This window comes from Kryptolebias marmoratus, linkage group LG23 (assembly GCF_001649575.2).
Source record: "Kryptolebias marmoratus isolate JLee-2015 linkage group LG23, ASM164957v2, whole genome shotgun sequence".
NCBI lineage: Eukaryota > Metazoa > Chordata > Actinopteri > Cyprinodontiformes > Rivulidae > Kryptolebias > Kryptolebias marmoratus.
This window is the reverse complement of record NC_051452.1, coordinates 243,458-257,377: the sequence shown is the minus strand read 5'-3', so window position 1 is coordinate 257,377 and position 13,920 is coordinate 243,458. Positions and strand designations below refer to the sequence as shown.

At 41.8% G+C, this 13,920-nt stretch overlaps 1 protein-coding gene across 1 annotated transcript; it reads right to left on the bottom strand.

The window, feature by feature from the left end:
• Positions 1 to 1,529: 1,529 nt before the first annotated feature.
• On the bottom strand, positions 1,530 to 13,435 carry stradb (STE20 related adaptor beta). Its single transcript, XM_025010955.2, has 13 exons — positions 13,168 to 13,435; positions 13,027 to 13,080; positions 12,856 to 12,921; positions 10,457 to 10,537; positions 8,835 to 8,937; positions 8,615 to 8,736; positions 6,166 to 6,274; positions 5,944 to 6,067; positions 5,688 to 5,859; positions 4,818 to 4,922; positions 4,458 to 4,720; positions 4,321 to 4,363; positions 1,530 to 2,370 (listed from the first exon to the last, which is right to left on the bottom strand). Exons 3-13 carry the CDS (start codon positions 12,865 to 12,867, stop codon positions 2,212 to 2,214), a joined length of 1,293 nt encoding a protein of 430 aa, XP_024866723.1. The 5' UTR covers positions 12,868 to 12,921; positions 13,027 to 13,080; positions 13,168 to 13,435; the 3' UTR covers positions 1,530 to 2,211.
• Between the last annotated feature and the right edge of the window lie 485 nt (positions 13,436 to 13,920).

The following is a 13,920-nucleotide window of genomic DNA, read 5'->3' as shown; positions in this document are numbered from 1 at the left end:
AAAAAAAAAAAAAAAAAAAAAAAAAAAGAAGAAGCTCGCGACAGCGGCCACGCGCAAACCGAACCGACGCTTCCTGTCGACCCCGGCTCGGGTGACTTTCAAAGTAAAAGCGCTTAAAAATAAACGGTTTTTTTTTTAAACTACTTTGAACAGAACGTATTTTTAACCGCAATTTTTTTCTTATTTTCCTTTAAATGGTCACGTTGAAGCCGTCGTAACAAACCGTATTTCCTACGAAATAATTAAAAATATATATCAAACAGATATGGCTTCAAACGTTCTTATTTAGATTTCAGATTTATTATAAACTATTAATTGTATATTTTAGTACAAAGCACACCAGAGACTTCATTATTAAACAAGATTCGTTTACGATATATGTACTAACTTTTATTTTGGTGAACCGGATGCTGTCTGAGCTGCGGAATTCGATTAAAAATTGCTTAATACGCAACAGAAAGGAACGCTGTTCCGACCTAAAGCTGTAGTTGCGCTTCGAATTGTTTTAAAAGTGACCATCTATGTGTTTAAAACGACTCAAAGTGGTGTTTAAGTCGCCCGAAGCGCCTTTTGCGACACTCGCTCCCGCTTTACGTTGCCGATGTGGCCCTACGTGGTTGCTATGGTTGCCAGGGGGCCCTGATTTGCTTCCCCGTGCGCTCTCATCGCCCCCAAGCGGAGCAGAGTGGAACTGGAGGACGCGGGTTCGAACCCCGCAGCGGGCAAGCAAACTGCGTTTTATTTTATTTTATTTTAATTTATTTTTTTAAATAACATTCTAACATGCATCAGAGAAACGGGGCAAGTAAAATAAATTAAAATAAATTAGAAAACACACATAGCCTTTAGAAGTATTGTGCAGACCTAATAAAAATGAGGTATTTGACATTTTCAGGGATTTATTTTTGTTTTTTTTGTTTCTAGCTGAAAGGCAGTCGGCCACAATGACTGAAAAGCACAGAAAAAAGACAAAAACTGCAACAAAAATACGGTTCAATACAGAGAACTCAGTTCGTTAAGGATATAATTACCACAGACACGCAGTTAAATGAACAGAAATCTCATTTTTTAAAATAAAAAGGCTAACAGGAAGTTTGGCAATAAAGAGGTATTTATATATACAGTAGATATATATGAATATTACATTATATAAGGCCTACACAGCTACCATGTTTGATATGTAGTGTAAATCACAGTTTTTATACACTTAATCACAGTTACAAAGAGATCACCATGTTTTAATAAAAAAAACAAAGGCATTGTCGGATAAGCGGTCAAAGGACACAACGGGAATACTTCTTTTACGACTCACAGGCGATAAAAGGCGAGGAAGACTACCTGTTTCCTACTCTGAAGTAACATTAGACGTTGAGCTTTTTTATTATCGCTCGTGGCCTTTTTCCGGCGTGTGCAAATCAGGTCGGACCTAAAGGAAGAGGCTCTCGGGGTCGGTTTCGTCCGGGAGAAACGACATGCGTACCTTCAACTCTCATAAAATCGGGTCGGAGATCTTTTTAAAAGTACCTCGAGTTGTACGGTGCACAGACTAAACATAGACATAAAATACATTTTTTTTTTTTTTTTTTTAAATCCACCCTTTTCCACCCATCAGCTTTTATTGGGGCGACTTACAGTTGGGTCACAGATTTGCGTAAATGTCTTAATTTGCACGAACCGTTATTTTTCCCGGGCGGAATGATTATACAACATACGACTTCAGTGATTTTTTTGAATAAGTGGTAATGAAAGTTTTAAATGTCTTAACTTGACAAGGCCACAGCTGGTACTCTCTTTGCCAGCATAAAAAGGAAATATTAGGATTTTTAAATCCTTATTAGAAAAAAAAGAAGTGCAAATTGAAAAACTGAGGACCGAAAATAGATCCTTGAGGAACGCCACAAGTGACGAGGGCTGCAGGGGAGGAACCGAATTTAAAGCAATTAAGTGGACTTTTCCTTTAAGCAGTGTTTGAACTTTTTTTTTTTTTTTTGTTACATGACTGTATGATCGCAGCAGCGTCTTTGATCCAGCACTTTCACATTTTGGTTCATTCAAGAACTTACAGATAAAGAGGTTAAAAAACTAGATAAAAACAAAACAAAAAAAAAGGCTCAGAGTTGGTTCTATGAAAATATAAAAATCAAAATCAAATCAAAGCACAGTAGAGTTTTGGCCTCGCTTTTCAGTGATCGTCTTTGTTGCTTGGTGTTGCTACTCTGAGAAGTCCCACGCGGCGTCGCTGCCGCCGACCGGCGACAGCACGTGGCACGACGGGCCCGGGGGGCTCGACACCGGGGGGTCCTCGGGGCTCGAGAGGGGCACGGCTGGGTACACGAGGCTGAGGAAGGAGTCTCTGGTGTGCTTCTTCACCTGAAAGCACAAAGATTCATCTTAGATAACCTGACATTTACATTTAAGGACTCAGAGTTTGGAGGCAACAGTCTATGTCCAGGCTAGGCTAATGGCTAGCCAAACAAGTGCCGTTTTTTTTTTGTTTGTAAACTACGCACACCTGTTTGGTTGAGAAATCAGCAACTAAATAAAAGGGTGTGCAAAAGTGTAAAAGCTTCATATTAGCTAAGGTATTTGGCTAGCTCATTTTGCTAGCCATTAGCCTAGCCAAATGAGTGCCATTTTTAAGTTGTTCAGTTGAGAAAACAGCAACAAATTAGCACTTGTTTAGCTAGCCATTAGCCTAGCCGTGGCTATCAAAACAAGTACCTGTTGTTGTTTTTTAATCATGCACATACGTTGCTTGGTAGAGAAAACAGCGAGAAATTAGGTAATGTAGTGTTCTTTTATAGCAGTATGTCATTTTTGAAAAATACTTCTTTTAAAAACCTGAAAAATTACAAAAAAAACCCCAGCACTTCTTTAGTTAGCCATTAGCTTAGCCGTGACTAACCAAACCAGTTACCGTTTTCTATCACGCACATAAGTTGTCCAGTGGAGAAAACAAAGAGAAACTAAACAATTAATATTAGCTAATGTAGTTTTCTTTTACACCTGTATGTCATTTTTAAGGAAGAGTTGTTTTGTAAACCCGAGCAACACAAAATAAAAAGTAAAAAATTAGCAATTGTTTGGTAGCCACTAGCCTAGCCGTGGATAACCAAAGGATTGCCAGTCGTTTATCACACATATACATTGTTAGGTTGAGAAAACAGCGACAAACTAAACAAAAAAGGTGTCGCGCAAAATTGTTGAGGTTTAGTAGTAGCTAATGTAGCGTTATTTCATTTTTCAAGGAAGAGTTCTTTTAAAAGCATGAAAATTACAAAAAAACGGCACTTATTAATCTAACCATTAGCATGTCAAAGCTAGCCATATGAGCGCTAGTTTATTTATTATGCAAATACGTTATTCAGTTAAGACAACAGCAGCAAACTAAAAAAATGGTGTCATGGTAAAGTGTGGTGGTTTTTTTTTAGCTAATGTAGGGTTTTTTGAGAAAGAATTGTTTTAAAAACCTGAAAAACAGCACTTGTTTGTCTAGCCATTAGCCTAGCTGTGGCAAGCCAAACGAGTACCAGGTTGTTTTGTTTATCTTGCACAAATGTTGCTTGGTGGAGAAAACAGAGAGAAATTAGCTAATGTTGTGTTCTTTTACAGCAGTACGTTATTTTTGAGAAAAACCTGTAAAATTACAAAAAAAACAGCACTTGTTTATTTAGCGATTAGCTTAGCCGTGGCTAACTATACGAGTGCCCGTTTTTTATCACACACATACGTTGTTTAGTTGAAAAAACAAAAACAAACTAAACCAAAAAGGTATCATGCAAGATTCTAGAGGTTTAGTATTAGCTAATGTAGCGTATTTTAAGAAAGAGTTGTTTTGAAAGCGTGAAAAAGAATAAATGAAAAAAAAAATTGCAATTGTTTGGTAGCCATTAGCCTAGCTGTGGCTAACCAAACGATTGTCAGTCGTTTATCACACATATACATTGCTATATGGTTTGATATTTAGGTTTAATATTAGCTAATGTAGTGTTATTTCAAAGCAGAATATAGTTTTTGAGAAAAAGTTTTTTTAAAAGCATGAAAATGACAAAAAAATCGGCACTTGTTAGGCTAGCCATTAGCATGTTGTAGCTAGCCAAATGAGTGACCGTGTTTTTTACTCTGCACATACGTTGTTCGGTTAAGACTAAAAAAACTAAAAAAACGGTGTCAAGCTAAAGTGTGGAGGTTTATTATTAGCTAATGTAGCATTTTTGAGAAAAAGTAGTTTTAAAAGCTTGAAAAAGGCACTTTTTGTTGCTAGCCATTAGCCTAGCTGTGCTGTATGACTGATGTCACAGTCCTGATTCTGAAACCTACCTGCTTGACGAAGGCGTGGCTCAGCAGTTCGGATGCAGACGGTCTACACGAGACAAAAAAAACAGAGCCATGTTTTATGCGTTTTTATTCCGTGCTAACGTAATCACTTCCGAGCGCTCTTCTACGGCCGTACCGACCTGCGCTCGGGCTGCTGTTGCAGGCACAGCTGCACCAGGTTGTGCAGCGTGGCCGAGTGGTTTTTGGGTCCGGGGCTCTGAGGCCGGTCGGCCAGGGCGGTGGCGACTGCGGCGCTGTGCATCAGGCTGCCCGCGGCCACGCTCTCCCCGATGCCCGAGTCCACGCCGGACCGCGACACCTTCAGGCCGCCGAGCTCCCCGAGCGGGTAGGGGGCGACGTCGAGCAGGCAGCAGTGGGAGCCGCGCAGCTTCTGCAGCAGCATCTGGGTGGCGGGGCGGGTCACAAACCGGAGCGGGGACTTAATGGCTGGAACGTGAGCGCACGGCTTTTCTCACGGCGTCTCAGACACAAGTCGTTACCTGAGTGGGCGGCATGTCCTGGAAGGGCACCCGACCGCTGACCAGCTCACAGGCGACGATCCCCAGGCTGTAGATGTCCGACTTCACGCCGTAACCGTGCAGGTCCTACTGAGAGCATACGAACACTCTTTATGACACGTTTACGACCCATTCATTCAGATTCATTTAGCAAGGCGATCCCACGTCTGCGTGTCTGTTAGCAAAATATCTCATGAACCACTGAATGGATTCTGATGAAACTCCCGGGAAATAATCATTCAGTGTACGTTTACAAATGATTAACTTTTGAAGCCAGTTCAATTCAAGATGGCCACCGCAGCTGACTGATCTTAGCAAACCCAAAAGTGTCTATAACTCAGTCAATTTTGGTAATATTAAGCCAAAATTTGGTGTGGTAGTAGCTGAGAGTCGCCCCAAAGACATATGTCGAGATTAACACACTGCACAATATCTTCTTTTAAAACTTAGGTATCAACTGTTACAGTTAGCCTTGTTTGTCTGTTAGCAAAATATCTCATAAACCACTGGATGGATTTCACTGAAACTCTCAGGCGGTAGTTATCGGATGTGCATCTACAACTGATTAACTTTTGAAGTCCACCCAATTCAAGATGGCCGCCACAGCTAATTGAACTTGGTCAACACAAAAATGGCTATAAGTCGGCCAATTTTACAGATATTAAGGTAAAATTTGGTGTCGTGGTAGCTGAGAGTAATTCCCAACACATAGTGTGAGGGTTAAAATATTCATGTATTTTTGGATGAAATAAAGCTCGGACTAAAACAGCTTCAACTCTCATCGACAGCTCTGACGTGAAAGGCGGCGGGCGATATGCATTTAACTTTCAACTTGGACCTGTGAATCCTGACCTGTCGCAGCAGCTCGGGGCTGAGCCACGGCAGCAGCGCCGGGCTGTGGTGGGGCATGTCGAACACGGCCCGCAGCTTCTTCCCGTCGCGCATCATGCTGTAGACGCTGTGGAGTCCCGACAGGTAGACCCGCCCCTCCCCCGAGAGCAGGATGTGACTGGCCTTCACCCCCCTGGAAGGAGAGACACGTCGAGGTGCTCAGAAACAAAAAAAACAGGTGAATTAAAAAAAACGCGGAGAAGCCAGGCCTTCTGACCGGTGAACGTAGCCCATCCGGTGCAGGTACTCCAGCGCTTTCAGAACACCGTGCAGCAGGTACGCTATCAGGGATTCGCTCATCCCATCGGGGAAATACGTCCTCAGTAAGGCATCAGCAGAACCTGCAGGCGAAAACAGAGGCGAGACGGTTCCCTCAGTGGCTAATTCCGATTGGATTCAATTTGGACAGGCTAACCGGCTAACGGGCTAACGGGCTAACCGTAGGCCATGAGCGGCGTGAGGACCCAGAGCTGGCAGCAGGAGCTGAAGACCAGGCGAGACGTCAGCAGGTTCGGGTGCCGGAAGAGCCGAGTGAGCAAAACCTCGTTCTGGAGTTTGAGACAGAAACAAACTTTCCTTACTTCGGGGACTTTTCTTATTGTGTTTTACATCCCTTTTTCTTCCAGCCGGAGGCTAAAAACTTCCAGTTTCTATTTATTATTTTAATATTTAAACCATTCATCTGGTATCAGAAGCTGAAACCAACTAGTTAGTTGTCGTTCTGTTAAAAAGCTATGAACAAGTATTATCTTACCTGTTCTAGACAGCCATTTGAAGAGAAATAGAAGTTACACTGAATCAGATTAATGAGCTAATAGCTAGTCTGAGCGAGGACATAAAGTAGATTTTTTCTTAAACAACTCCAATTTTTTAAAATTTCATAGTAGTTTACGTGAACGTTATATGATCATTATGTTATATGATTATTTCCATACGATTCTATGGTTATTTGCAGCAGCAGCAGCTAGCTGTAGGACTTAGCGTACAGCCTGGGCACTTCTGGGAAGAATGTCATAATATGTCTGCCAGAATGTGAAACCGACGACAACGTAAACGCTAACCAAACATTTAAAAAAGCAAACTGTTGTCAAAAACCTACAAGTAGTTATTTGGTAACTGAAACTTAAACGTAACAAAATGCAAGCTATGCTAAAAGTAAGAAAAGGCTAGCTAAATTTAACACAATTTAAAGTTTTGACAAACCTCGGTAGATTTAGCATTAGCAGAATTAGCATTAACATTAGTAGAATTAGTTTTAGCATTAGTAGAACTAGTATTAGTATATTAACTTTAGCAGAATTAGCATTAAAAGTAGTAGAATTAGTTGTAACATTAGTAGAACTAGCATTTGTACAATAGCTTTAGCAGAATTAGCATTAACATTCGTAGAATTAGTTTTAACATTAGTAGAACTAGCATTATTATATTAGCTTTAGCAGAAATAGCATTAGCATATTAGCTTTAACAGAATTAACATAAAAAGTAGTAGAATTAGTTTTAACATTAGTATAACTAGCATTAGTATATTAGCTTTAGCAAAATTAGCATTAAAAGTATTAGAATTAGTTTTAGCATTAATAGAACTCGTATTAGTATTTTAGCACTGGCAGAATTAGCATTAAGAGTAGTAGAATTAGTAGGCTATTAGCATCTCTAGAACTAATCTTAGTATATTAGCTTTAGCAGAATTAGTATTAACAGTACCAGATGTAGTTTTAGCATTAATAGAACTGGCATTTGTATAATAGAATTAGCAGAATTAGCATTAAAAGTAGTAAAATTAGTTTTAACATTAGTAGAACTAGCATTATTATATTAGCTTTAGCAGAATTAGCAATAACAGTACCAGATGTAGTTTTAGCGTTAATAGAACTGGCATTAGTACAGTAGCATTAGCAGAATTAGCATTAAAAGTAGTAGAATTTGTTTTAACATTAGTGGAACTAGTATTAGTATATTAGCATTAGCAGAATTAGCATTAAGAGTAGTGGAATTAGTAGGCTATTAGCATCTCTAGCACTAGCTTTAGTATATAAGCTTTAGCAGAATTAGCATTAACAGTACTAGACGTAGTTTTAGCATTAATAGAACTGGCATTAGTACATTAGCATTAGCAGAATTGGCATTAGAAGTAGTAGAATTAGTTTTAGCATTAATAGAACTAGCATTAGCATATTAGATTTAGTAGTATTAGCATTAACAGTGCTAGAAGTACTTTAAGCATTAGTAGAACTAGCATTAGTACAATAGCTTTAGCAAAATTAGCATTAACACTAGTAGAATTAGTATTAGCACTAGTAGAACTAGCGTTATTATATTAGCTTTAGCAGAATTAACATTACAAGTAGTAGAATTAGTATTAACATTATTAGAACTAGCAGTAGTATTACTAAATCTAATACACTAATGCCAGTTATATTAATGCTAAAACTACGTCTAGTACTCTTAATGCTAATTCTGTTAAAGCTATTAGCATTAACAGTACTAGAAGTACTTTAAGCATTAGTATATTAGCATTGGCAGTAATAGTATTAGCAACATCAGATTTCAATCAGATCTGATCAGAAAAACAATATATTATAATTGGAAAATTCCAAAAAGATTAAAAAACAAAAATTGGAAGTTTTTGAAAAACCTGAACGAGCAGAATATTTTGATGCATGAAAGGTTGAAATAGCACAAAGTTTTAAATAGTAGATAGATGGTAAAACAGTAGTATGAGTGGTCACTTAGTATTCCCACATCCAGGACCAGTATTGGACCGCACTGCTTGAAGTATTTTAGATCATTTGTGGGTTTACAACCATGCCCCATTCCTTCCTCCTGACTAACAATCAGCTGTGAGAAAGGGGGGGAACGCTACGTCTCCTTTCAGTCCTCGAGCTCACCATGAGCTGCAGCAGTTCCTCCTCCGTGCACTCGTCCAGGTTGGTTTGCTTGACTGCCACCAGCTGGCCCGTGGGGATGTGGCGGGCCATGGTCACCTGGCTCAGGTTGTTGAAGCCCCTCCCTGCGACACAGTGACCCGGGGTTGAAGCCAAATCGCACCGGCGTTCAGTCAGCGATATCTGGTCAATGCATTAAGAGGCCTTTCAATTTCAGGCTCACCCAGCTCAGACAGCAGCTGGTAGTGCGCCGGCTCGGCCGACAGCCCGGTGACGTCGTCGCCACCTGCTGGCCCTTGTAGAGTGTACTCGGAACCGTCGCAGCTCTGCAGGAAAAAAACCACACAAACCCGTATGATGGAGGCCAACGGAGCAGGAAATAATGGCTCCCAGCAAAATAACTCAACTAAACTAAGGGATGAAGTCTTCCGTTACATCTTTGCAGATAAATATTTGGAGGGAGGATACATTTAGCACACTGTCGAGATAATTCGGGGCACAGGGTGACGTATCCGCCGCCGCTAGCCGCTTTAGCAGTGGCGGAAACTAGAGGGTGGCCAATGGAGTAAAATTCGGCCACCCCAATCATTTGAGGAAATGCTGCTTTATAGTTTTTCATTTTCTTAAAAGTATAGCTTCCTCAAATAAATAGGATAGCCGGTTTACATATGCGGCGGCGGCCATTTTGGTTTTTGATGTGGCAACCCAATTTTCGATAGCGACCTTACTTACGCCTAAACGCTTCCACACACCAAAATGGAAGTCGGTACGTCGTTTATTTTTCAAGTTATCCAGCTGAAAAGATGAGTTGGACGCTGGGTACTTCCGATTATTCAGGCTAATATTAGCTCGAAGTTTTAAAACAACTTACAGAGCAGTTTACATAAGCTCTATTTAAAAAAAATTAAAATAAATCTTTACGTCAACCTGAGTTTTGAATGCCATGGTCATCCTGGCAGGAAGTGCCCCAGGGGTGCACCGGAAGTGCTACAGCTAGCCGCTGACGCCGCTGTTCGCCCCTTACAAAATGAGCTAATGGCTAGCTCGTTTTATTTTATTTTTTTAAAAGCAGACAATGAAACAAGAATAATATGTATCCGCGTGAAAACACAAATCCAACAAAATGTGAAACTCCACTTCGTATCAGGGGTATTGAATAAATACGCAATCGGCTCGCCGTATACGTTGCAAAGAACGCAATATATTACTTAACTGCTTGCCACAGTTCTGCGTCTCAATCCGAGCTAGCCGTTCTTGCTTTGCTTTGGTGTCGAGTGCTTTAGGTAGCACCTTCCTCTGCTCCTTTTCTGTCACGGCTGCTTGCAAAATGCAGTTTCCTTCGCACTTCAAAAGGCATGTACAGTAAAACCTCTTGTAAACGTTTACGTCGCTGTCATTTTTTACATTAAATGATTATTTACAAACAATTAGCATCTAGCCGTAGCATTTCTGGAGCACTTTCCCCACAGGAACATGGCGATATCTCTGCCGGAATAACCACGAAACGCCAAATGTAGCGCTAGCACAAACGCCGCCCACGTTTCTCGGAACAGATTCGCCGACCCTCCCCTCCTGTTTGGACGCGCTACGCTGCAAAGGAGAGGTAGGATGCTTGCGGTTTTTTCGGCGATGCAGGCGAACTTGCGGGGGTAGGCGTTTCGTTGGTTTTAGAGATTCGCCTTTATGTCCCACGAGTTTGTCTGCATCACTGGGGTACGTGACCCTACCAGCACATAAATAATAATAATTATTAATTATTTATGACTAACTGTTATGATGGGCATTAATCATCGGACATGAAAAGTGGACGTGTGTCCGCATGCTGACAGCGTCAAGGCTACTGACCAGAAACTGGTGGCTGGGGTCTTCATAGCGTTCCTCTATGTCCATGGGCTGGACCTGAGCGTGGGATATGCAGGAACAGTCCTGGGGAGGTGAGGGGGGAGGGGAGGGGGAGGGGAGCACAGGTGAGGTGAGACATGCCCCGACAAGACAAGGAAGAGGAAGTGGGGGAAAGCGAATGGACATGCGCCGTCTTGTCGTGGGGGGAGGGTCAGAAGGGCTGAAAAAGACGAGGCGGGCATCCGGAGACATGGAGCAAGAGAGACACCCACGGGGACGTTTTAGAGACGACCGTGTTTCCAGGTTTGACATATTCGGACAAAAATCGAGAAATCAAAGAATTGCACGATAATAAAAACAAGGTCGATAAGTCGTCGTTCCTTCGTGTCTCCGTCTCTTTCTACGGAAGACGGCGGAGGACAAAAAAGGCTCTGGTGCTCTTCACAGACCTCCGTCCTTTCGCTTAGCGTCGGGGGGGGCATGGCCTATCGCGTCAGGTAGCCAGTCGAGGCGCCTCGGCTTGTAGCTCATTAGCATTAGCCCCCGCTAGGAGTTAGCAAGCTAAAGAAACACTGTTTGATATTGGAGGAAAAAAGGAAATGGAATTGGTTTCAAGCTAGAAGTACCGTATTCTCCGGACTACAAGGTCCACCTGAATATTAGCCGCACTGGACTAAAAGCCGCAGGTGTTTTAATGTTTAATTACCATATGTAAGAGAATACAATAGGGCTAAGGTGCCGTAACACGGCTTTAACAAGAAGCATACTAATCACATGATCCACGTCCTTCCGCCAGGCAAAGTAGTGCCGCACAACAGCGGAACAAACCAAAACAAATCCTCGTACGATGTCACAAAAATAGTGAAAAATCCAGAGAAAATCCGCACCAGACTCTAAGCCGCAGGGTTCAAGGCTCGCGCACAAAGTTGCGATTTATAGTCCGGAAATTACGGTAACAGCAGCGATGGGAGCACTTCGGATTCAAACCAAACGACCGAGGCGAACCCCTGAACCTCTGAGAATCGGTGTACAGTTCGTTCTTTGTTTTTTTTTTCATTTCAAAATAAAATTGCAAAAACAAAACAAGCATGTGTTTTTTTTTTTTTAACTGCAATGGTTAAACCAAAGACGAGCTTTTATTTTGTTGTTAATTCAACGGGACCCTATGGCGACAGAACCGGAAATGAAGACCTGAACTCCTGGTACGTAACTTTTTCAGTCACCAGCAGGTGGCGGTAATGTACGCCTTCAGTTTCTTTAAAATCCACAAGAAGAAGAACTTTTTCAGTTAGCGCTTCAGAATCTACCAGTTTAAAAATGGATCTGTTTGTCTTATTTAGAGGGAATCGACGCATTTCACTGAGAGCTGATGATCTTACCGTCAACAAGATTTCTTTCATATTCCAAGGAAGTCATTAAATCAGGACATTACCGCCACCTGCTGGTGACTGAAAGTGTACGAACTGCTGATTCGTTCAGTGTAAAAACTGCTGATTCGTTCAGTGCAGAACTGCTGATTCGTTCAGTGCAGAACTGCTGATGAAGCTTGAGGGAATGCACGCTTTTTAATTCTGAACATACGGCTTTCTTTAAAAAAAAAAAAAAGCCATATAGCGCTGGGAAATCCCTTCGTATAATGTTTGGCCGTCGTCGTGAAGCTTGAAGGGATTCCCTTTTATTTTTTGGGAAACAGGGCTGGAACATACGGCTGGGAAATCCCTTTGTATAATGTGTGCCCGTCATCGTGAAGCTTGAGGGAATGCACGCTTTTTAATTTTGAACATACAGCTTTAAAAAAAAAAAGCCTTATAGTGCTGGGAAATCCCTTCGTATAATGTTTGGCCTTCATCATAAAGCTTGAGGGAATGCACGCTTTTTAATTTTGAACATACAGCTTTTTTTAAATTTTTAAAGCCATATAATGCTGGGAAATCCCTTTGTATAATGTTTGGCCGTCGTTGTGAAGCTTGAGGGATTCCCCTCTGTTATTTTTGGGAAACACAGGGCTGGAATTCCCGATGACATTCCCTCCAGGCCGATGAAAATCCAGTTTTCAGAGCGGCGTCTCTCGTAAACCAAACCCCCACATTTCAACAAACTATGTCTCTACGTTTTTTGAACACTTTAAGATGGGACAATTTCAAAATAAAACTCATTTTGCCAGCACGGGTCACACATAAGTGGAAAACGCTTCATCCTAACTGTCAAGCACGGCGGCGGTGTATAGTAATAAGTTTTTTTTTTGTTCTCATTTTTACATATTATGTCCTGACCCCACGCAACTCTGCCAAACATTTCACCAAATATCAATTTTTCTGGCTGAAGCATCCTTTTAAAACTTTACCGAGTCCCGCAGCCGTGGGGACACTTACCACAACACAGGACAGCGGGACATTTCTTACCAAGAAAGACATGGGGTCCTTGTGGTGGGGCAAAGTCGCAGATTTGGGCACTCATCCGCTCAGGGGCTGCAGAGGGAGAGGAGAGGAGGGGGGACAGGACTGGGATGAAGAGCAGCCGGAAAAAAAACACGAGACACATTTTAGACAAGTTCCGTCCGATAATGGGCTCACCTGGCATCTGCACCTCCTCCGAGGAAACCAGTTGCCACCAGGAGGCCTTTAAATCTGTGTAAATATGTTACAATGTTTTCTTCTTCGTGTTTACTTAAAGCGCCCCCCCCCTCCTCATCCTGTAACAAAGGGGCTCCTTACCTCCGCCCCCCCCCTTCCCCTCCGACGTAAACAAGTTAAAAACACAAAGCGACGTCGGACATTTTGGAGGACGCGTTTATTCGATGCTCAGACTCCTGCTCCTGCTCCTCGAATTGGCGGCGCTGGTTGTGTGTGTGTGTGTGTATGTGTGTGTGAGAGGGAGGGGGGCGGAAGCGCTGCCATTGTGAGCCCCGCGTGCTTTAACACAAAGGAGGAATGAAGAAGAAGTCCTTCCTCTGAGGACTTTAATTTGACACGGGTGAACCGGCGCCGTTTGATGACGACTGCTGCAGCGCGTAGAAGGCGCGTCACAGGGTCCGCCATCTTGGAGAGTGAGAAGCGGCTCGGTGAGCAGCGGTTGAAGGCGGTTAAAAGCCGGCATTGTTTCGACTTTACAAACATTTTCAGACTGATATTTTATTAATAAACAAACCACAACAAACAGCTCAAAAATACTGCCTAACTGAGCTCATAAAACCTTCTATTATCCATTATTTGTTCACTATTCCGTACATTTTTCGTCATCTTTTCAGCTATTTTAACTGTTCATATATCAAAACGTTCAGCTCATTAATGCCATTCCAGCTATGACTTTTTGTATTGGTGCAATTTCGGCTGTTTCAGATATTTAGCTTTTTCTGCCATTTTTTTTTCTCATTGGAAATGAATGGAGCTGTGTTGAACTCTTTGAAATCAAGCTTTTTTTCTGTCTATTTCAGCATTTTTCTGCAAAAATGATTTCTGCTAATGCTA

Excerpts from the sequence above, each read along its gene's own strand:
- stradb (XM_025010955.2), bottom strand. Across the intron at positions 4,923-5,687 it reads GCCCCGAGCTGCTGCGACAG|GACCTGCACGGTTACGGCGT; the intron begins GTCAGGATTCAC and ends TGCTCTCAGTAG. Across the intron at positions 2,371-4,320 it reads GCCACGCCTTCGTCAAGCAG|GTGAAGAAGCACACCAGAGA; the intron begins GTAGGTTTCAGA and ends TTGTGCTTTCAG.